Source organism: Phacochoerus africanus, chromosome 3, assembly GCF_016906955.1.
Source record: "Phacochoerus africanus isolate WHEZ1 chromosome 3, ROS_Pafr_v1, whole genome shotgun sequence".
NCBI classification, from domain to species: domain Eukaryota; kingdom Metazoa; phylum Chordata; class Mammalia; order Artiodactyla; family Suidae; genus Phacochoerus; species Phacochoerus africanus.
The window spans coordinates 94,353,987-94,377,684 of record NC_062546.1 but is presented as its reverse complement, the minus strand read 5'-3'; the positions used below and the strand labels follow the sequence as shown (position 1 = coordinate 94,377,684).

At 43.8% G+C, this 23,698-nt stretch overlaps 1 protein-coding gene across 20 annotated transcripts in view; it reads right to left on the bottom strand.

Annotated features, from left to right (window-relative positions):
* Window positions 1–23,698, bottom strand: part of CLASP1 (cytoplasmic linker associated protein 1) — a 262,487-nt gene that overhangs the window by 113,214 nt on the left and 125,575 nt on the right. For all 20 annotated transcript variants that reach the window (XM_047772150.1, XM_047772154.1, XM_047772155.1 and 17 more), the window contains exons 10-14: window positions 6,628–6,780; window positions 4,930–5,003; window positions 2,255–2,347; window positions 1,299–1,444; window positions 37–172 (exon numbers count right to left, since the gene is read on the bottom strand). In XM_047772150.1, coding sequence (XP_047628106.1) covers window positions 37–172; window positions 1,299–1,444; window positions 2,255–2,347; window positions 4,930–5,003; window positions 6,628–6,780 — 602 coding nt within the window. The remainder of the gene's footprint in view (window positions 1–36; window positions 173–1,298; window positions 1,445–2,254; window positions 2,348–4,929; window positions 5,004–6,627; window positions 6,781–23,698) is intronic.

Here is a 23,698-nt window from a genome sequence, read left to right as displayed (position 1 = left end):
CTTGCTTATGTGAGGGATGGCCCCCGCTATACTCACCCGAATGATTAACCTAACAGCTACGACACCAGAGGTGGCCATAATTTTGGCACTGTTTGGAATTAAATTAAAGATAGTTGGCATAATGGCTTCAGCTCCATGGTCAAACTTATTCCCGAGAACCGATGACAGATGCCTACAATGAGAAAGGAACACTAGGCTATAGTCACAGTTCCTGCAAATAGTGTAGCACATATACCTCTGAACATTTTAGAGCCTTCATTTAAAGTCATCTCAGGATAAAGGACAAAGGTCTAAGTAAAATACTTTAAAAACACTTCCAACATGCACATAGAGGATGCAAACAGCTACCAGTCCAAGAGTTTGCTCTTTTTTTTTTTAAATAAATAACTTCTAACCAATTACTCTTAAAATAGCAAAAAACAAATTAATCATATAGTAATAAAACACAAATATGAAGAAGCTCCCTCCCCCTTTTTGCTCTTTTATTTTATTTATTTATTTTTTTTTGTCTTTTTGCCTTTTCTAGGGCCGCTCCCATGGCACACAGAGGTTCCCAGGCTAGGAATCTAATCGGAGCTATAGCCGCCTGCCTACACCAGAGCCACAGCAATGCCAGATCCGAGCCGTGTCTGCAATCCACACCACAGCTCACTGCAACACTGGATCCTTAACCCACTGAGCAAGGCCAGGGATCGAACCCGCAACCTCATGGTTCCTAGTCAGATTCATTAACCACTGAGCCACGACAGGAACTCCTGCTCTTTTATTTTTAACATATAACATTCAGGCTTTAATATCTGAGGTTAAAACTTTAAAGAGCTGCAAAGCCACCTTACAACTGCTGCTGTCTTGATATTTAACATACTTTCTAACACAGATGTTTTAGGCACTGACACAGGTTTAGTGAGGATAAAATTTTACTGCAAGACATGCCTTTATAGCTACAGCATTCTTCTGGAAACAAACAAAAGTTCTAATAATCATGCTATATCTAGCCGGCATAGTCAACAAGAAGGCTGAGAATAAAATTTTGTAAGATTTCACTTATCCGTATTAAGAATAACTGCTCCACGTTTAAAATAGAGGCTTCAGAGCTAAGTCACTGAATAAAACTTAAAATCTGTCACACTTAACATAATTGGTCAGGAATTACTGTGCAAGAAGTAACACAGTTTAAGTGGAATGTGCCTAAGTTGTGTGAAAGAAAGCCAGCGTCATATTCAATGAGCCACCTCTGAAGCACGGAGCCAAGGCTACAATACGATGACATGTGAGGACAAGAATGTCACAATCCTTACCCCAAGGTGATACAAGCCTCCCGCACTACCTGAGACCGCAGGTCCTTAGCAGAGAGCTTAAAGGCTCCATCCAAAAGACGCAAATGTTGGAAGAAGTTATCATACTCAGCAGCACCAGCCAAAAGTAGAGATCTAATCTTTTTTAGCTAAAGGGGTAGGGAAAATTAAGAGAGATCCAAAGCAATGATTAGAATATACAAAACAATAGAAGTCATCAAATATTAGAGCTTAACATCACAGCTAAATGATACATAAACAGTTTTCCAAAAAGCCATTCGGCCAACTAAATAGTAATAAATCTAAGGATCACAAATAAGAAATAATTTTTAAAATTAGTATCTACAAGTATTCTAAGAAATGTATTTTTTAATTGGAAACATGTTAGAGTATTTATGCAATACTAAGGATACAGTAACTAAAACCTTTAAGCTTGTAAAAGTGCCTTCCCTAAGTTTACCTTCCCCCACATCCTACTCCACTGCCATTTATTTAATGAGTCAAAGAAGAAGCAGCCCCCTCCCCACTGGACACCCAACACAAAAGAGCTTTCCTTAGAGAAGATGTGCCCTTCATTTGAATGTCCCTGCGCCTTAATGTTCAGCCCACCTATTTTCATTAAAGATAGGAAGAAAGACTGCAATAGAGGGACACACACTGAAAATGTCACTAAAAAGCCACTTTCCTGGTCAAAAGTCACAGAGTCAAATCTTTCCTAAGGTAAGAGCAGTGGTCATCCCACAGGTAGGTCTTTGTTCAAAGAACAAAAAGATAGAAGTTGGCATGTTTTAAAAACAGAAGTAAAGTAATCCCCCAAAAAGATAAAATGTAAATATGGAATTATCTTTAAAATATTTAGCACTTAAAATTCATTAGAGAAGTACTGTAATTTCATAATGCAATATTTAGAGCCTTCAAATATCCAATGAAAATGTAATCACACAAAATCACCAGCTTACAGCATTTACTCTTTGCTCCCAATCATGCTTGTCATCAGACAGTATTTCTCTAATCTTGTTTATGGATTCCTCCAGGTCTCGGCTAGAATAAATCTGTAAGCAAAATTAATTTACAATCAATATAAGAAAATTTAAGGAATAAACAAAGATAATGTCTTAATTACATGAAGTCAAGAGCAGCAAATACAGTGAAAGAAATTACTTCATCTTGAGATAACATCTAGACAGGTTGTCCTGGAATGAGCTACTTGCTCACTGTATGTGATGCCAAGGAACCTATAACCTGGTCTCAACCACAGCTTTACCGTGACCAGACAGGTAACTTCATGAAAAAGGGCAAGAAGCCTGCCAGGGAACCATCAGAGATGCTCACATCACAGATCACCCCGAGCATTATTTAACACCACATTACACCTCAGGGATTCTGCAAGGTCAGTTCTAGACCTCTGCAATAAAGTGAACATCGCAAGCATGTGATGCGATGCAACTCACATGAATTTTTTTTTGGTTTCCTAGTCTATAGTCTATTAAGTGTGCAAAAGTATCATGTCTAAAAGAACAATGTGCATACCTTAATTTATTTTTTTGTTCTTTTTTTAATATAATGATTTTTAATTTTTTTCCATTATAGCTGGTTTACAGTGTTCTGTCAGTTTTCTACTGTACAGCATGGTGACCCAGTTACACATACATGTATACATTCTTTTTTTTCACATTATTATGCTCCATCAGAAGTGACTAGACAGAGTTCCCAGTGCTACACAGCAGGATTTCATTGCTAATCCATTCCAAAGGCAATAGTCTGCAACTATTAACCCCAAGCTCCCCGTCCCCCTGTGCAACCACAAGTCTATTCTCTAAGTCCATGATTTTCTTAAATACACTTGGGTGTTCCCATCATGGCTCAGAGGTAACGAATCCAACTAGTATCCATGAGGATGCAGGTTCGATTCCTGGCCTTGCTCAGTGGGTTGGGGATATGGTATTACCCTGAACTGTGGTGTAGGTCACAGAAATGGCTCGGATCTGGCGTTGCTGTGGCTATGGTGTAGACTGGCAGCTACAGATCCAATTCAACCCCTAGCCTGGGAACTTCCATATGCTGCGGGTATGGCCCTAAAAAGACAAAAAAAAAAAACCAAAAAAAAACTTTATTGCTTAAAAATGCTAACCATCATCTGAGTCTTGAGCAAATCATGATCTTTTTGCTAGAGGGTTTGAAATCTTGTGCGAGTTCTCAAAATATGACACAGAGACATGAGGTGAGCAAATGCTACTGGGAAACGTGGCACCAACAGATGCAGATGCTCAACACAGAGTTACCACAAACCTTCAGTTTGTAAAAATGCAGTATCTGTGAAGCACAACAAAGTGAATACAATAAAAGGAGGCATTCCTGCAGTTGGAACCTAAAGCTCTTTCAGATCTCCTTTCTCATTTATCCTCCCTTACATCTTACTTATAAGGTAACGAGGGGAATGAATAACCAAGAGTGAGGCATGCTCGGAAGGGCGAGGACTTCAGGACAAGCCTGGGCCTAAAACACCTGTCATCTGCTTGCACATGAAGCAATCAGCCAGCAGGTGACCAGGCATTCACACAGACAGCAGGTCTACAGGAGCCCAGAGTATGGACACTCAACACAGGCGGAAGGAGAAAGGACCATGAGCCCATCAACAACAGATGACACTGAGGCATAACGCAGTTTAAATGTGCAGCTGTTCCCCAACATTTATAATCATTTTGTTTCATCTGTTAGGTACTTAAGTGAAGCATCAGGATGGTTAAACTAAGACTTTATAAAAACATTTTTTATGGCTTTCAGACACCCAAATCGTTCAAGTTTACAAATTTTTCTTTCTAAGGGAAACACCTAAATCAGCATGGGTTTTTTTTTTGTTTTTTTTTGTTTTTTTTGTCTTTTCCATGGCCACACCCGAAGCATATGGAGGTTCCCAGGCTAGAGGTCTAATCAGAGCTGTAGCCGCTGGCCTACACCACAGCCATAGCAACACCAGATCCAAGCCGCGTCTGTGACCTACACCACAGCTCACGGCAACACCAGATCCTTAACCCACTGAGCGAGGCCAGGGATTGAACCCGCAACCTCATGGTTCTTGGTCGGATTCGTTTCCTCTGCGCCACAACAGGAACTCCAAAATCAGCACGCTTCTTTGTCCTCTCTTCTTCTCTTTCTTCCTTGGCCACCCCACAGCATACGGAATTCCTGGTCTAGGGGTCAGATCAGAACCAAAGTTGCAACCTAAGCTGCAGCTCTGGCAACACTGGATCCTTAACCCACTGGATTGGGCTGGGGATTGAACCTGCGTCCCAGTGCTCCAGGGACACCACTGATCCTGCTGTGCCACAGAGGGAACTCCATTTTCTGTCCACTTATTCTAATCTTCTTACTTGCTTCCCTCTTTGATATGACCTGACCCACAAGCTCATTACTAGCAGCTGCTTCTTTCAGCTCTCACTGAACAGTCACAGTGCCCGTCGCTCCGGCTCTTCACTTTAGCCGTGTAAGGTTCCAACACGTCCTAGTCTGCCGTCTCAGACCTCCTGTGGTCTTGACAGTCAAAACCACCCTCTCTAGTAAGAAACGCTGAACATCACATATCTGAAAAACACTATCTGAAGACTAAGCTCACCTTGTTTTTAATCCAACTCACCTGCACTACAGGTACATCATCAAACGCTTTGATGAAATCCTCCTCATCCACAGCACCAGCTCCCTCTTTTGCAGCTACAAAAAGACGGATTTTTTCAAAAGGTAAACAATGTGCACTGAAGAAGTCTGAATATACACAATCGAAATTACATTTTGGAATATTTGTAACTTTTTTAAAGTCTTAATAAGTAAAATCTAGAGTTTTGTGTGACTGACAAGCATTACTGACTCTCAATAACAAGACAACATAATTATACACATTAGCTTAGAGGGCCAGTCTAGCCTTTAAAGGATTTAGATGATTTCTATTTGTCTTAATGCGTAAATCTTTTCCAAGATTCCTAATAAACATATCATAGAAATTTTTATTCCTCAGGGAATACATTAAATTATATCATAGTTAGGAATCAAACCTATCTGTGAAACATTCAAATAAGTTCTAAAGAATTTAACAGTTCTGTCTCAACTTCATATTAGTATCAAAATATTTTCATTTCCTTAAGCTCACGTTAACTGTCCATTTTTCATTTATTTATCAGTTGCAATTTTTCCCCATAAAGCTGCCGTAAGATGCTCTGTATCTTCAAAGTTAATTGCTATCGTTTGGGAAAAAGTGTTTTTTTTTTTTGGCTAATATGAACTTCATTTGCTAATATGGAAATCATATGATGCTTTATCAGATGCTTTTTCTTCATAATAAAGGTTTCAAAATTGTCGTCTACAGCCATCCCTGTAATGCTCACTAATGATTTACACTGATTAGTCTGCCTGCTATTCTAGAGCTTCTTACCAAGCTATCTGGTGTCTGGTGTCCTGGTCGACCACCTAGACTGAAAGGGGCTTTAAGGACAACTCCTGACAGCAATAAACACATGCCATGACTCTTGAAGAGTCACAGTGCCCTCACAAGCGAACTGTAAAAAGATGACAGACACACCGTGATGTGGTGCTCTATGTGTGTTTTAGGGTTAGGCCTGGATCCCACCCAGCAGACCGGAGGAGCCAAGCGCCTCCTCTATGTGAGGCAAAGTGTCACAAACTGAACAGGACTCAAAGACCAAGCATGTGATCTTTTAGAGGTTAAAAAGTAGGAAATTGGCATGTAAGTTTAAAATGGGACAGCAATATGAAACTTGTATGTAACAAGGATTCAAAACTGGCTAAATTAGGGTGCGGGAGAGGAGGCGTTTAGGGAAGAAACCTTTGTAAATCAACTTTCAAAGCCTTGGGATCTGTACTCTTTACTAATTCAGCATCCATTCTGGTCTCACAAGGAAGAACGCCACTTGTAGCAACAAAACTCATTTTAAAGACGGATGGTATAATCTGACTTCCAGACAGCTTCAATCTTGATACACAGAAACTGGCTAAAAAGACCCGCTGGTTGTCACAGGCCTAGCTGGACAATGACGAAACCAGCCATCATAGTGATGCTTGCTCTCCCTCTGGCTCTTAGCTCTGCTCTCCGTCGCGTTAACCTCAGTCTCCTACAGGCTCTGCCTCAGCAAAACAGCAGCTCCACCTTGCAAGCTATCAACATCAACAGCACAGAACTAATCTTATTAAAGAACAGCAGGTGGAAGCATACTGCCAGCAGAACTGCTGCACTTCTAAAGGGCATGATGGGCAAATATCATGCACATCTGCCTTTAAACGCTGACAAGCTGAGCCCTCACCACCACATGAGGCTCGGTCTCACCTGAAGATTTGGATCCAACTGTGGATGAACCAAGCCTGCGGGTGGTCCCCATTCCAACGTTTCTCCGAGAGCTTGGTGGAGCCTTGGATGACGTGGAACTGGCAGAAGAAGGTCTATTACCATCCACAGAATCTTCATCATCAAAATTTTTATCTGAAGAGTAAGCACAGAAATCATTTTTTAAAAAACGTTTAAGTACTTTTTCACCTTAACTTAAAATAGCAACTAGCCTTAGAGATGATGGCTTGTCTGCTCTTTGGGAATCTGAGGCGCAGGTCCAGGGTCAAGAAAAGCCCGAGGTAGTGCAAAATTCAGCTACAAACATTGGGTTTGCTTTCACAGACCCAGAATGCTCTCTCGCCCAAATTTTAGGAAATAGAAAAACCATAAAGAAGAAAGCAATTTATTATAAAACTACCACCTAGGAACAGTTACTTTAACAATTTGCAATATTTCTGACCATCCTTCATGCATTTTTTAATAGTTAACACAAGACGCTATTTCATTTTAGAACATTGCTTATTTCAAATATGTCCATTTTACCATATGATGAAATATTCTTCATAAATACCATTTTAAGGGCTGAATGGTACTTTGTACTTTGAAAATTACACAAATGAAAAACACCTCCACTGTCACACATTTTGGGTGATTCTAATACCTTACCATTAGACATAATATTGCACCAAAAAAAATTTTTTTTTGCTTTTTTGCTTGAATTCAGTCTAATAATTTTAAGGAAAAAATTACTAGAAGCAATATTACAGGATCAAAGAGTATAAAAGTTTTTGATGTGCACTGCTAAATTTATCTTCAAAAAATTAATACGGGGGAGTTCCCATCGTGGCGCAGTGGTTAATGAATCCGACTGGGAACCATGAGGTTGAGGGTTCGGTCCTTGCCCTTGCTCAGTGGGTTAACGATCCGGCGTTGCCGTGAGCTGTGGTGTAGGTTGCAGACGCAGCTCGGATCCCGAGTTGCTGTGGCTCTGGCGTAGGCTGGTGGCTATGGCTCCGATTCGACCCCTAGCCTGGGAACCTCCATATGCCGAGGGAGTGGCCCAAGAAATAGCAAAAAAAGACAAAAAAAAATTAATACGTACTTTTCCTAGAAGTTGAAAGAAGTGCCTATCTTGCCAGACCCCTGCCAACATTGAATATTATCATTTTATTTATTTATTTATTTATTTATTTATTGGTCTTTTTGTCTTTTTAGGGCTGCACCCGCGGCACATGGAGGCTCCCAGGCTAGGGGTCCAACGGGAGCTGCAGCTGCCAGCCTACACCACAGCCACAGCAACGCCAGATCTGAGCAGTGTCTGAGACCTATACCACAGCTCACAGCAATGCCGGATCCTTAACCCCCTGAGCAAGGCCAGGGATCGAACCCGTGTCCTCACGGATGCTAGTCAGGTTTGCTAACCGCTGAGCATCGATGGAACGCATGAATATTATCATTTTAAACTTCAGCCAAAATTTGAAAAGCCAAACAAACAAACAAAACCCACACCTCTTCTTCACTGCATTTCTCTTTTAGTGAATTTGAACATTTTTTTTCATAAGTTCATTAACTTACAAATTTTCTAAATAGCAATATATTTAATCAATGTTCAAGCTGCATTTAAAAATCTAAAAAGCAAAAATAAATCTTTGGGCTTAGAAAAATGAATGTATTTATAAAGAGCATTTTGAAGACATAAGAATTAAAGCTGTCATGCTGCACATGAGTGTACCAAGGGCTTATATAGCATGTGTGGGGTCATTCAGGAGGATAAACAAAGAACTTAGGAGTGATTAAAAACGGAAAAAAAAAAAAAAAAAAAACAGGAGTTCTTGTTGCGGCTCAGCAGGTTAAGAACCTGATTGTGCATCTATGAGGATGCAGGTTTGACCCGTGGCCTCACTCAGTGGGTTAAGAATCCGGTGTTGCTGCAAGCTGTGGAGCAGATTATAGATGTGGTTCAGATCTGGCTTGGCTGTGGCTGTGGCTGTGGTTTAGGCCGGCAGCTGCAGCTCTGATTCAACCCCTAGACTGGGAACTTTCATATGCCACAGGTTTGGCCCTAAAAAGAAAACAAATAACAAAAAAAGAGAGAGAGAGAGAGAAACTGACATCCATAGTGGGTAATATTCATGATTTCTGAAATAGGGCATTAGATCTTTACCAATAAATCTGAAGTAAATAACTGCTGACCAGAAAACAGATACAAATAACATGTTTTTCTCAAACTAGTTGGTTCTTGGCTAAAGTGCCCACAGCTAAGTCTTGGTCTACTCAGACCCTACTGTTCCTTCACAGCTCACCAACCATCCTCTTCAAAGTACAGGGCTTCTTTTATTCAACAGTAAGGGAGGAACCACATCCTTGTGCAAATAAGCTCCCCTCAACAAGTCTTTATATTTCCCAGATCACCTCATCAAGCTGTGCTGTTTCACAGGCTCCTTCAATCCACACAACAGTGTCTTACTGATGTAGATGTTCGTGATCTACCAGCAGAGACTTCCCATGTGGACTCAGAAGTGATTCTTAAACTGCAGAGCATGCTACTAAGGCCCCTCCCAAGAGTTAAGGACAAGGTCGCCCACTGGGCACTGCCAGCCTCAGCCCATCTGTCCTCAGGGAATCTCCTGGAGCGTGTGGACCGCTGTCATTACTCAGCCATGCTGAGAACTGTGACCATTACTCCTCTCAGAACATTGACAGCTCCAGACTGTGGGAGAGGTCAATGACGACTGAGGGGCACGGACCCAGCAAAGCTTCTTTCAAAACTTCTATATGCCGTGGGTGCAGCCATCAAAAGAAAAAAAGAAAGGAAGAAAGAATCCGCGTGCACCAGAACACAAGGGAATGACACACTGAACATGGTGAAAAGCAAGTGTCAGCCTAGAATTCTATATCCCCCCCAAAATAGCTTTGAAGGATAGAGGCGGAATAAACTTATGTAGACAAACAAAAGGAGTCATCAGCAGCAGATGTATGCTCCAAGAAACGCTGAAGATCCTCAGGCAAAAGGAAAATGACAACAAGTGGGAACTTGGATCTCCACTAAGAAATGTAGTGCATTGGCGACAGTAAATACCTGGGCAAATACAAGATTTTCACCTCATGTTTTAATTACCGTAAAAGATGACTGTTTAATAAAACACTCAACATTTAGTTTCCATTCTTTTTATACTTCTCATGTTATAGGCAGACAACCTCGTGGCCAGAGAAGGGATGTATGCTGGCATACAGCTGCGATGGCAGTTAGGATATATGCAGGAAGCCACCCAAAAAACTGGGGGAAAGTATGAAGAAAATGGAAGCAGTTCAGACTCTGTCTTCTAAGAGCGTATATGTTAATTACAACTTGTCCCAATTTACTGCGATGTCACATGGTTTACTGTGCTGACAAGACACACACTTCATCACCATGGAAATGGACTGCTTGGAAGTTCCCAGGCCAGGGATCAAATATGAGCTGCAGCTGTGACCTACGTCACAGCTGCAGCAAAACCAGATCCTTAACCCACCACCCTGGGCTCAGAATTAAACCCATGCCTCTGCTGTGCCTCTGCTGTGACCTGAGCCACTGCAGTTGGATCTTTAACCCATTGTGCCATACCGTAAACTCCCAAAGTAGGGTTTTTTAAACTGAGCTCTTAAGAGTTCCAACTCAGTCTCTTTACTTACCATTTGGGAACAAATCTAACAGGCTTACTCATCCAATTTTCTAACCAAATGAGAAGCAATTAAATATAGAAAGAGTGAGGGGGACACACAGGAGTGAAGCACAGTGATGTTAATAAGAAGTGACACTGAAAATCCAACAGCTAAGCAGAAACTATAAAGAGCAAACACACACAGGAAACCCCAAACCCACACTGCTTAGAATACCAGTTCAGAGGTCAGACCCCACATACACAACATAACAGCATAAGGGAAGGGGCTCTGTGATGCTGCACCATCGAGATCAAATTATTTTCATGTGATCTCTGCACTAACAAAGAAAGTCACGCACATTTTCTATCCGAGTTAGAAGTTCATTTTCCAAATTAACAGCTGGACACACTGCTTTAGATTTACAGGTACTTCACCTGAAAAGGTGTTTGGAGGATAAAAACCGATTGAGCCTATTATTTGAAAACTAACACACCATCTGAAAATAAGCTTATTACCCTAAGGTTCCCAGCTCTGGGGACTCCCAGAAATAAAAATCAAATTCAAAAGGATGCTGGGCTCTCAAAAAGGAGACCAGTTTCAGTTAACTGGAATTACATTTTTCATCTGCAGCAGGGGCCATTCCTTACCTGGACAAATGAGCTGTGTTCAAAATGGCACCGTGGTCCCAAAGGGGATCCACTCTGGACCCCATCTAGGATGAAGAGCTCCGCAGTCTCAGGTTCTAATACATTTCAGTATTTTTGAACTAAATCAATGCATACTGAATTCTACTAGTCCTTGAATCTCCCACTTTCTTCAGGCTTTTCAGCTAGGCAGACATCTGTTAGTATAGAGCCTCTTTTAGAGCTTTAACCAAGGAGTATTTTTAGCTGTGCAAGTCTGTGTTATTACATCAATTTAAAATTTTTCACACATTAAGACAACATCTGTTACACAGAAAATGTTCTTAGAGAAGGATCAGTTCTTCCTGAGCCCAAAGAAATAATTAATTCTATCTCTGGCCACCAGTGCAAAGACTCAGATGAAGGTTAATTCTCTCATGTGACAGGTTGGGGGAGACACTTGGAATAAGCTCACTGAAGCCCTTTCCTTTAATAGCTTTAAAAAACAAACAAACAAAAAACACTGGAGTGAGTTCCCTGGTGGCTCAAAAGATTAAGGACCTGGCATTACTGTTGTGGCACAGGGTCAGTCCCTGGCCGGGAACTTCCCCATGCTGCAGGCTCAGCTGAAAAACAAACAAAAATCACCCGAGTTCCAGTCCCTTGTTATATCAATAGGACCAGACATATAATTTCTACACTGTGACACTGTATTTTCATCCAATTCTCAGTTACCCCACTCCTGGCAATCCAATTATTGGGCATAGTAAAGTGAAACATAGCAGCCAAACAGCATGCCCAAAAGAACTGTTGACACAAAAGAGATTTTACAACACAGAGGAGACAGGACCTTTTGAAAAAAAAAGTCCGGAGTACAAACACAGTCATTCGTGGACTCCATAGCAAACCAGCATAATTTTAAAAGCTGAATACATCTACGAACTTGACTGAAGTCCTGAATCGTGGTCATGATGCTGGACAGAGGCCGGAGGGCGACCAGGGCCAGCACAGGAAGCAGAAGCAGTTCCCCACCAGCCTCAACTGACTCAGATTCTGAATCCTTCAGGGAGCCTCAGCAGAGCCCCAGGCCTCAGGACGGAACTGAACTGAAAGCAGCAAGCCACACACACTCTGTGGGTCAGAAGTCATCAATGACCATTATGTAGCCCTGTGACAATGGTTTCGGGTATGGGAGTGGCAGAAAAACACACCAGTCTAAAGACAGGCTTCAAGTTCGGTGTTTAGAACTTGGAGTTACAAGTCTGTGATCACACTGTCCATTTAGAAAATGCATGCACTCATCTATGAGGACAAAGAGAATGCCACAGAAAGAAGTGTCTGTTCCACTGCCCCTCTGCCAGGAAGGCCAGACCCTAAACCAGCAAGGTTTGCCTCTCTTCTCTTCTGAGCAGGCTGACTCTCGTGCAACTCCAATGGGGAGAAGATGCCTCTTTTCTAAACAACCGTCTCCCTGCAGCAAGGTCCTTTGTGGAAGCTGATATTCTCAACAGGCCTTCAGATTCACCCACTCCCTGTTAGCAAAATTCTCTCCCAAGGGAGTGAGAAACGAGGCAGCCTAGTAACTGGAATATAATTAGCACTCCCAAGAGGAGGCCGCACAGAAACGTGATAATAAGCCCAGAAGCAGGCTGCTTTTCGTAAATATCCCCAAGTTTTTTCCTTCTTGGTCTTTCACAGCTCTAAGCTGCTGATGGCACGTCTCGCCCCATATGCCAAACACATTCCCCTGGAATCCTGAACACACTGGTTCTCTGCGGCCCTGCAGCCTTGTCCTTCTCTGTGCTACAGGCTGCACATGGGCTTCTCAAGAGCTGCCTGCAGATCTGATCTGTTTCTCTCTCACTGGAGGAGAGACCATTTCATATTCTCCTTGGTATCCCTACCACCTATGACAGAGCCTGGGCCCACACCCAATAGGGCAAATAGTTAACTCTAGCAGCCCCTACGAAAAAAGTTAAAAATTTGTGAATGGGTGCAAACCATTCTTCATGTGTCTTTTTTAGAAGCTTTCATTACTTTCAAAAATGCATAAGGCAGAGCTCCTATCGTGGCTCAGTGGTAATGAACCCGACTAGCATCCATGAGGACAAGGGTTTGATCCCTGACCTCGCTCAGTGGGTTAAGGATCTGGTGTTGCTGTGTAGGTCACAGATGCAGCTCGAATCCTACGTTGCTGTGGCTGTGGTGTAGGCCAGCAGCTGTAGCTCCGATTCAACCCCTAGCCCCCTAGCCTGGGAACTTCCATATGCCACAGGTGCAGCCCTAAAAAGACGCCCCCCCCACCAAAAAAAATAAGGTTTTATTAGATAATAGAGTCAAACAAGGCTATGAAAATGCCTAGGGAAGACAAAGAAAGTAGGGTAAAAGCAACCTGAAATATTTTTTAACTCTCCTGATCCCCCCAAGTCAGAAATATCTTTATGCTTTTTTTCTGATAAAACATACCCATATTTGAAAATTAAAAGTCAAAGTTCTCCTACATCAACCAAACCCCCCCCAAAATTAATCTGTTCACACTGACATATACGCATCTCCAGATTTTTTTTTTTTTTTTGTCTTTGCTATTTCTTGGGTCGCTCCCACAGCATATGGAGGTTCCCAGGCTAGGGGTCCAATCAGAGCTGAAGCCACCAGCCTACGCCAGAGCCACAGCAACACGGGATCCGAACCGCGTCTGCAACCTACACCACAGCTCACGGCAACGCCGGATTGTTAACCCACTGAGCAAGGGCAGGGACCGAACCCGCAACCTCATGGTTCCCAGTCGGATTCGTTAACCACTGCGCCACGACGGGAACTCCGCATCTCCAGATTTTAACAAATTTATAAACCTATCATTATACACACACATGCACAAAAACTGTTTTGCCCACTACCGATATTTAGTAAATTTTTCCTAAATTTCGTAAAATAGTATAAACTATTTTAAAAGATTATTACACTGCACACATATATAATATTTAATCATTCATACATGGCCCGATTGTTTCAAATCTTTCACCCTTATATACCACTGCAGTCAATGCATTGAACAACAGTGGTGCAGCCACTATGGAAAACAATATGGCGGTTCCTCAGAAAACTAAAAATAGAGCTACCATATGATCCAACGATTCCACTCCTGGGCATATATCTGGACAACACTACAATTCCAAAAGATACATGCACCTCAGTATTCACTGCAGCACTAGTCACAATAGCAAGACAAGGAAATAACCCAAATGTCCATCGACAGAGGAATGGATAAAGAAGATGTGGTACACACATACAATGGAATATTATTCTTCCATTAAAAGAATGGAATAATGCCATTTGTAGCAACACAGACCCAGAGATTATCATACTGAGTGAAGTTAGACACAAAAAGACAAATACCATATAACGTCACTAATACGTGGAATCTAAACTATGGCACAAATAAATCCATCTCTTTTTAGAGATTCACATGCATAGACAATAGATTTGTGGTTGCCAAGGGGGAAGAGGGTTGGACTGGGAGTTAGGGGCTAGCAGATGCACACTATTATAGACAGAATAGATAAACAACAAAGTCCTAATGTATAGCACAGAGAGCTATATTCAATATCCTGGGATAAATCACAGTAGAAAAAATATATAAAAGGGTAGATATATATGTGTGTGTAAGTGAGTCACTTTGCTATACAGCAGAACACAACATTGTAAGCCAACTATGCTTCAATTAAAAAATAAATTAAAAAAAAGTAATAACAGTTAATGTATATCTATGTATGTATGTAACTGCATGCCCAGCCTGTGTTTGGGGCTCACGTGTTCTCATTAAATCCCCTGACAACCCTAGGAGGGAAGTAGTGTCATCATTCTACTTTAAAGATGGAAAATCTTGCAGTTCTCACAGAGGTGCAGTAGGTTAAGAATCTGACTTCAGCCGCTCAGGTCGAGGCAGAGGACTGGGTTAGATTCCCCAGCCCACTTTCCATGCAAGCTGAGCTGATGCTGAGACATCCCAACCAGACACCCTCAGAGCAGATAAAGCCAGAGGAAAGAATGGGAGCAAAGCAGGATGACAAGTGGAAATCCATGTCAGTTTTATTCATCCTTTACAAAGGGAGCTAAAAGGGTAAGAAACAGGGTGGGGTTTGTGGGGGGGGAGCGGGGTGGAGAGGGAAAGAGACAGTCAAGGAAAATACTGTCAGTAACTGAAGAGAGAGATGAAAAACGTGAGGTCCTAGGGCAACCCTCCAGGTATGTTGCCCCTGAGAGCCCCTCCTGCCCATTGGGGAGAAGTGACAAAGGCCTTCCCCAAGTATGGATTAGGGCTCTTCCTCTGGGTCTTGGATGGAGAACATCCCGCTGCTCTACAGTGGATGAGCAGGTAGCAGCAAGCAGGCTCAGGAGATGCAGGTATGGCTGACAACAGACAGGCCTGAGGTGACCTTGTAGGTGAGGAAAGGCTCAGCAGGCACTGGGCAGCGAGCCTGTCCCAGTAGTCACTGGCCTGCACTTTCATCAGGACCAACCTCAAGGTTTAAAAAGAAAATGGGAGTTCCCACCATGGCATAGGGGAAATGAATCTGACTAGGAACCATGAGGTTGCAGGTTCGATCCCTGGCCTCGCTCAGTAGGTTAAGGATCCAGCATTGCTGTGAGCTGTGGTGTAGGTCGCAGAAGAGGCTCAGATCTGGCGTTGCTGTGGCTCTGGAGTAGGTCGTCAGCAACAGCTCGGATTAAACCCCTAGCCCAGGAACTTCCATGTGCCATGGGTGTGACCCTCAAAAGACAAAAGCCAAAAAATAGATAGATAGATAGATAGATAGATAGATAGATAGATAGATAGATAGAAAAAGAAAATGGAAATAAGCTCCTGCTTCCTTATCTATGAAAAAAGGGGAATACTGCCCAGGAATGGGGGAACAGCCAAAAGCAAGCCCCCTCCTCTCCTGCCAGCAATGGCTGATCTAGGGGGACTGCCATCCCCCCAGGGGCCATACCCTGCTTCAGGGATGGGCAGGAGCCAGGCTAGCCAAAGCCCAGAGGCTCTGCCTCACCCACAGCCATCATCCATTCTAGAACCTATCTCATAAGGCAGAGCTGGGGTGGGGAGTGGGGGTGGGCTGAGGCCAGGAAGAGGCTAGGGCTGCATCCCTGGAGGTAAACAAGACCTGAGTTACACAAGCCAATTAACCCTCTTCTTATGAGTATACGAGGGATGCAGCGTGTACACTCACAACCAACCAAGAGAAACTCTATGCTGCATTCAGGGGATGCCACACAGATGAGACAGAACAGGCACGAAGATAAGAAAACTAGAGGTTCTCTACAAACGGCAGTCATCACACTCTGTCACTATGTGATGTTCTAGGTACAAAAAGCGTATCCTTTCAAAATATGTGGATGGATCTGAAGAATTAGGAACAGAATGTTTTTAATGCACTTATAAAAGGCATAATGAATTCAGGTTACACAGCAAAAAGAAATGTCTGGACTTTTTGAGAAACCGAAGAAGGCCTCAAATCCCTTCCCTAGAGCTGGTTCCAAAATGAAAGGATCCACCTGCCCCCTCATCCAGAAGCCTTGGGGTGGGCTCACCGACAATGTCCTCAGGGTCAGAGGAAAGAAATTCGTCATTTAACAGGTAAAGGAAAAAAAGCTAAACTAGGAATATGCTTCCACCAAATGGCATCAACTTCCTAAATTCTCCCTAAACCCTCCTGGACCCCCTGTAACTTCAAGTTCAAGTCCAGGGCACAGGGTCACCTGAGAGGTGATTTGGTCTTAAAGTATCCCTGTGTTACTTCCAAAGTGAAACTGGGTGGGTGCCCACGAGCCAAAGCCCCCACCCAACCCTGCACCCAGGACTGCAGGAGAGGAGACTCCTCTGAATTCATGGGTACGTTCCCTTTTCATCTCAGCATTTCCAAAGCAAGCATCCTCAGGGCCAGGCACTCTCTGGGAGCTGGGACTCAGGACAGTCAAGGCGTGGCTCCCAAGCCATCTGGCGTGGGAACCAGCCGTACACCCCACAGCAGTTCTGACTCAGAGTGATGCTTGGCTGAAGGCACGCAGAGCATGTGCCAAATGAGTACAGAAGCGGGCCCCACAGAACAGGGTCATATATTAACTGAGAAAGGATCCCGTATCCTTGTATCCACCCTCCAACCTGACTCACTCTGTCACTGTACCACTTGCATATGATGCCAGAGGACTTACCTTAATGGGGACTGAGAAGGTCCCATGTGCTCACCAGCTGATGTGGCTCAGGATTGTATCCACCTGCCCACCCAGTGCCCACACTGGGGAAGAACAGATCCCAGAGGCCCCTCCTGGACAATGGAGGGGACAAGGACTGCTGATGGGGACAGGGAACTAACAAGCCAGCTGCCATCTGCAACAGACGGGTCCTGGAACCCCACCGTCCCTGGACTGTCCTCATCTTGGGCACGAAGGAGCAGAAGACTGAAGGAAAAGTCCCCAAGTCACATTCAGCGGTTTAAGTTACTAAAGTCAGCATCTCTTGAGCAATCTGGAGGCACAACTTAAACCCACCTGCTAATACTATGTTTTCCCCAAAGAAATGAACCTTCAACTTGCTATCCATCCTGCATCAGCCCCTGCACAGAGTCAAGGAGAAAGTTAGTTTAAATCCAGACACTAGTGGCTTGTATTCTCCCTGCCATGAATTTTCAGCTACTTTCAGGCTTCTTTCCTAGGAAACAAGACTATCAAAGGGATTATCACGGAATTACACTAAATCCCATGACTCACAGATCAGCCACACTCAGGATGGCTCAGGAAGAAAGTCTAAGAAAGAATTAAGCAGTGTAGTGAACAAAAAATTCCAGTCTTGTGAGCTCCCTTGTGGCTCAGTGGTAATGAACCCAACTAGTATCCATGAAGATGCAGGTTCGATCCCTGGCCTTGCTCAGTGGGTTCAAGATCTGGCATTGCCATGAGCTGCGGTGTAGGTCACAGATAAGGCTCGGACCTGGAGTTGCCATGGCTGTGGCGCAGGCAGGCAGCTGCAGCTCTGATTTAAGCCCTAGCCTGGGACCTCCATATGCCATGGGTGCAACCCTAAAAAGCAGAAAGGAAAAAGAAAATCCCAGTCTTATTTCAAGAATTTGGAGATCTTTACTAGTAGATATCTCTAAGAAAATGTATCAAGAGTTTGGGTCAATTTCATTTTCTCCAACTATTACTATGTCTTGTTTCTCTAGTGCGTTTTCATTTCAGTCTGAGTAATTCCAGTCTTATAAATCTGAAAAGTCAAATCGCATTAAGTGGATGGTTTCTCTACGGTTTCAGTAAGAAAAGGGCTTTGGATAACTGTAATACACACATGTTTAAAACAAATTGACGACTGCTAAGGCCTTGCTGTCTTAAACTTATTCCCATAGCTACTTGAGGTTCACAATGCTATAATTATCTACATAATTATTAAGCAAATAGTAATATAAACCAAGAATAACTTGTTTCAGAATTTCAAATTAGTTAGCTTTCTAAAATTCTTTTAATCACATTTGGGTCCATTAGTTGCTAATGGCATTCAGGTTTGTCAGTATTATTTGTCTAGAGAATTATCCAGATTGAGTCCCTGCCAGGTGAGAGTGTCTCAGACAGACTGAATGGTGCAAGGCCATGTGTCAAGGCCACAGAGCTGCAGGCTAAAAACAAGAAGCAGGCGAAGAAAAGCTCAAGGAGAGAGGAACACTATGGGAGCCTATGAGCAAGTGCATTTAAGGGGAAAAAGTACAGGTAAGTATAGGCATAAGGCATACTACAAGGTACAGGACACTGTCAGGTAAACTTCAAGCACATTACTGAAATTACTTGCTTGATAACTATCCTTTCACGCTGATCACATACTTATCTTTCAGTCCTACGAACAGGTTCGCCATCACCTTGGCAGCCACTGAGGCCTGCTCACTGTCACTTGGGCTTCCCCCAGCACTCCCCATCTCCAGAGCCAACCCCCAGAGCAACCACACTGCCCAATTTGTGCCACAGAAGGCCAGTATGTGAGAACTGCCACACCCAGTTTGCTCTGAGAGCCTCACTCCCCTCCAACTGCCTGTAGAAAGCCAGCCTTTACTGAGGAAATGAAAGAGAATAAATACAAATAATCCCCCCCCAAAAAAAGAAAGAAAGCTAGTCATGCAGGGCATGTGTGAGCATACCAGAAGGGCACTTGGACCTCATCACAGGCCCTCAGATCAGCTCAAAAATGTGCTCTGACCCCAGAGACGGCCAGTAGATAATAGGCTTCTCGAAGGCAGCAGAATGGAAAAAAGGAAAGATACGAAGAAATTGGTGGGGAAGAGGGAAGAGAAATGGAGGAAAGGAATGAAAAAAGAATGGCAAGAAGAGAAAAGATTCTCTCTGAAGTTCTAATGCATGAGCAAAGAGCTAGTTTACTGGAAGCAAGAACAGCTGGGTCATTCTCGGGATGGTCACAGACTGTCACTTAACTTGGACAACCACCTCTTCCTCCGTGCCCAGCTGCAGACAGCTGAACTCAGGGGCCCTCTCAGACCCTTTCCTTTCTATGCAAAGAAATCCAAGTAAACTAAAGTTGCCAAAAGTGAATTTTAAGATGGAAAAAGACGGACTTTCAGTCGTTTTTTCCCAATTTTATTTTTATAAAAATACAATGCATACACTTACTCAGCCTGGACCCCAGTTCTAAGAACCCCATGAAACTCCTCCTAACTATTTACAATTTTCCCTGCCTTGCTCAATCACCCCTCAATTTCAAACCATAGCGAGTCGATCTGTTTCCAATGTCTGGGCACCAGTGCCAGACAGAATGCTGTGCCCAGCGGTCCAGCAACCAATGCATGGGGGGGTAACAGGTGGGCTCAGCCCCGGCTCCGAGGACCTAAGAGCAGCCTCTGGGTGCATGTCCATCAGGGAGGAGGGGACCAGGAAAGCCTCCAACCTCAGAGCCATGCTGAATTAAGGGTCTGGGCATCCTCAGCATGGAGGCTGCAGCAGTCAGGGTGAGGTTACACCGAGAAGATGACATAACAGGACTTCCAATCTTCCCCATCGGACTCCAACCTTCAGAAGCGGCACAGACAGTGGCAAAAAGCACACAGATGTCAAAGGGCTCTCCAGACTCCCAAACCCTGCCCTCGTTCTTAGTTTAGACATGATACTTGACCTCTCTGAGCCTGCTCCTCGTCTGCAGAAAGAGGACCACTTGCCTACCTGTTCCCTGGGTATTCGGAATGCCCTCCAAGTGCCCACCTGGGCCAGGCCCTGCACTGGATGCTGACAGCTCAGAGAACAGAGCATTTCCTATCTCAGAGCTGAGAGCCATCAGCATGGGGGGCCTTCAGAAAGAACAATTCCAGAGAATTCTGAGGTCCAGGGAAGGGACTCCTAAGGAAGCCTCTGCACAGTGAAAGTGGAGCTGAAAGATCAGCAGACATCGAGCAGGTGAAGAGGAAAGTGTACTCCAGTGGGAACGATGTGTGTGAACCCCTTGGGGCCAAAAAGCAACCCAGGCAGCTATACAGACTGACACGAGGACGGCACGGGCTCACAGACATGCTGAACAGCTCCAGAAATTATAACAATGCAACTGTCTCCGTGGTATTAAGGTACATTGGGGCACTTCAACCAGTACTTATGCCCCACAAAAGTACTCAAGAAATACAGTGAAGGAGTTCCCATCGTACTGCAGCGGAAATGAATCCGACTAGGAACAATGGGGTTGCGGGTTCCATCCCTGGCCTCGTTCACTGGGTTAAGGATCTGGCATTGCCGTGAGCTGTGGTGTACGTCACAGACATGGCTCGGATCTCACGTTGCTGTAGCTGTGGCATAGGCCGGCAGCTATACTTCCGATTCGACGCCTAGCCTGGGAACCTCCATATGCCCCAGGTGTGGCCCTAAAAAGACAAAAGACATAAAAAAAAAAAAAGAAAGAAATTCAGTGAAGACATTTATTTGAACCAAACCTACCTGGATTTGCATTTTTTTTACTGCATGGGCAAGGGGGGAGTTTCAAACAACTTTAAATGCTGTGAAAAAAGTTTGCACAGCAATGACAAAACTGAAAGTAAACTTCTAGGAATCAGCAAGTAATATTTATTTCAACACCTTAGATAATCTCTGAATGTCGTATTAACAAAAATCACAGTATCTCCTTTCATTGATCTACTATTCTTTTCTCCTTTTAACTACACTACTTATTTTATCTTTGAACTCACCCTAACAGTATTATATTTAATTAATGTCAGAACCCAAGTCTCACAAACATCAGATCTGCACCTTGCATTCGTCTGGGAATGTCATTTGAATTATCACTGTACCAACCCTGACCCAATTCTTCTTGACAACCACTACCCAGGAACAAAAGCCAGTCAGCTGGAAAAGTCCAGAGCCAAATCTAGAAAAGGTTCCCTACAAGAAAGATTCCTCACATTAAAAGTGACTGCACCATTTCCCGTTGTGGCTCAACAGTAATGAACCCAATTAGTATCCATGAGAACGAGGGTTTCATCAGTGGGTTAAGGATCCGGCATTGCTGTGAGCTGTGGTGTAGGTCGCAGACAAGGCTCAGATCCTGAGTTGCTGTGGCTGTGGTATAGGCCAGCAGTTGCAGCTCCAATTCGACCTCTAACCTGGAACCTTCTATATGCCATGGGTGTGCCCCTAAAAAAACAAAACAAAACAAAACAAAAAAACGCCAGATCCCCCACCCACTGAGCGAGGCTAGGGGTCAAAAACGCATCTTCTTGGATACTAATCAGATTCATTTCCACTGCACCACAACGGGAACTCCTCTTTTTTTTTTTTTTTTTTTTTTGATAATAGATGTTTCAAATACACAGAACATTGAACAATAAAAACACATAATCCCACCACCCAGATAAATTCTGTGGCCTTTTTCAAAAGAATAAAATCAACTGATGTCTGTACATAGTTAAGTACTTCAAATGTTAACAGAAGAAAATGAAAGCCCTTACTGCTATGCAGTTCGGTTTTTTTTTTAATAAAGTTTTTAGTTTGGAATCGTGTTGGAGTTACAGAAAAGTTGTGAGGCTAGCACAGAGTCCCTGCATGCTCCACATCCAGCTCCCTCTTACTAACATCACACATTAGTATGGCTACCATTAACGGGCCAATATTGCTCATTACTATTAACTGAAGTCCAGACCTGACCCAGAGCTCCCATTCTTCCCACTGTCCTCCATCTGTTCCAGGACCCCACTCAGGATATCCATCACCCTTAACCATCGTGGCTCCCTCAGCCCCTCCAGGCTGTGACAGTTTCTCAGACTCTGCTGGTTCTGGATGATCTTAACAGTTTCAAGCAGCACTGGTTGGGGAGCTGACAGAAAATCCTTCCATATGGGTTTGCCTGTGGTTTCTGTCCTGTTGAGACAGAACTTATGGTTCTGGAGGACAACCACGGAGGTAAAACGCCATTCTCATCACATTGTCAGCATGTAGGCTGTCTACAAGCCCACCACTGTTGACCTCGCTGACCTGGCTGAGGCAGCATCTGTCAGATGTCTGCACCATAGAGTGACCCTTCCCCCTTTCCCCACACCTCGAAGCATGCAGAGCTGGGTATCACGCCCTCGGAGGTGTGGTGAGGGGGGATGGCAGCCATGTGAATGATTTAGATTCATTCTGTATGGGGATCTGCCTCTTTCCCCTGTTTATGTATTTAGTCAGTCTTAGCACAGACCCAGGAACATCTATACTCTAGGTTACAATCCAGCGCTACTTTATCACTCAACTGGCTCAAGCTCTGGTCATTGGAGTCTTTGGCAGCTTCTGGTGACCACTGATCTACCTCCATGATGGTTTGGATTTGTTTCCCTTTGTCGGAGCATGTCTTAACTTCCTGAGCTATAAGAGGCAACAGGCTCTCTGTGTGTGGTCCCTGCTCCAGCCCTTGCATTGGCCATCCCCACAGAGCCCAGTGGTATCAGAAACCAAGGTCTGCACAGGTAGCAGTACTTTCTATGAGACCTTATAATTCATCTGATTCTGCATTTCATTTCTCTTGAGAGCTTTCCTTATCCAAACAAAAACATCAACAATATTTTAACCTAAATCCAACTTTCCCCTCCCATTAGATTGGGTCCTTATATCACACTGGACAACACTACGGGCCAGGCCTGAAGCCAAGCTATCCCCCCAGCATCTCGTTCACTCCTGACAATGACACAGGAATTATTCATCTCCCCAACGTGTCCGTGAGGAAATCAAGGCTGACAGACAAGTGGTCTGCGCAGGTCACACACTGTCCATGCAGACAGACTCACACTCAGGCTGAGGGACTGTGAGGGCCACATGCTTACTCGCTCCTGCCCCAAAGTCGCTCATCCACTTATGACTCCGGTCACCAGGACCAAACACCCACTTAATGGATTGGTGCCACTTTTTGGATGATTTATACTAGTCTGCACCAAACTTTAAGGAAAAGAATGTAAATCCTCATAGAGCTAAATCTATTTCATTTAAAAGAATAGCATTTAGGAGTTCCCGTCGTAGTGCAGTGGTTAACGAATCCAACTAGGAACCATGAGGTTGCGGGTTCGATCCCTGGCCTTGCTCAGTGGGTTAAGGATCTGGCATTGCCATGAGCTGTGGTGTAGGTTGCAGACTCGGCTGGATCCCGCATTGCTGTGGCTCTGGTGTAGGTCGGCGGCCACAGCTCTGATTAGACCCCTAGCCTGGGAACCTCCATATGCCGTGGGAGCAGCCCTAGAAAAAGCAAAAAAGACAAAAAAAAAAAAAAGAATAGCATTTATTCTGAATTACATCTTTAAAAAAAATTTTTT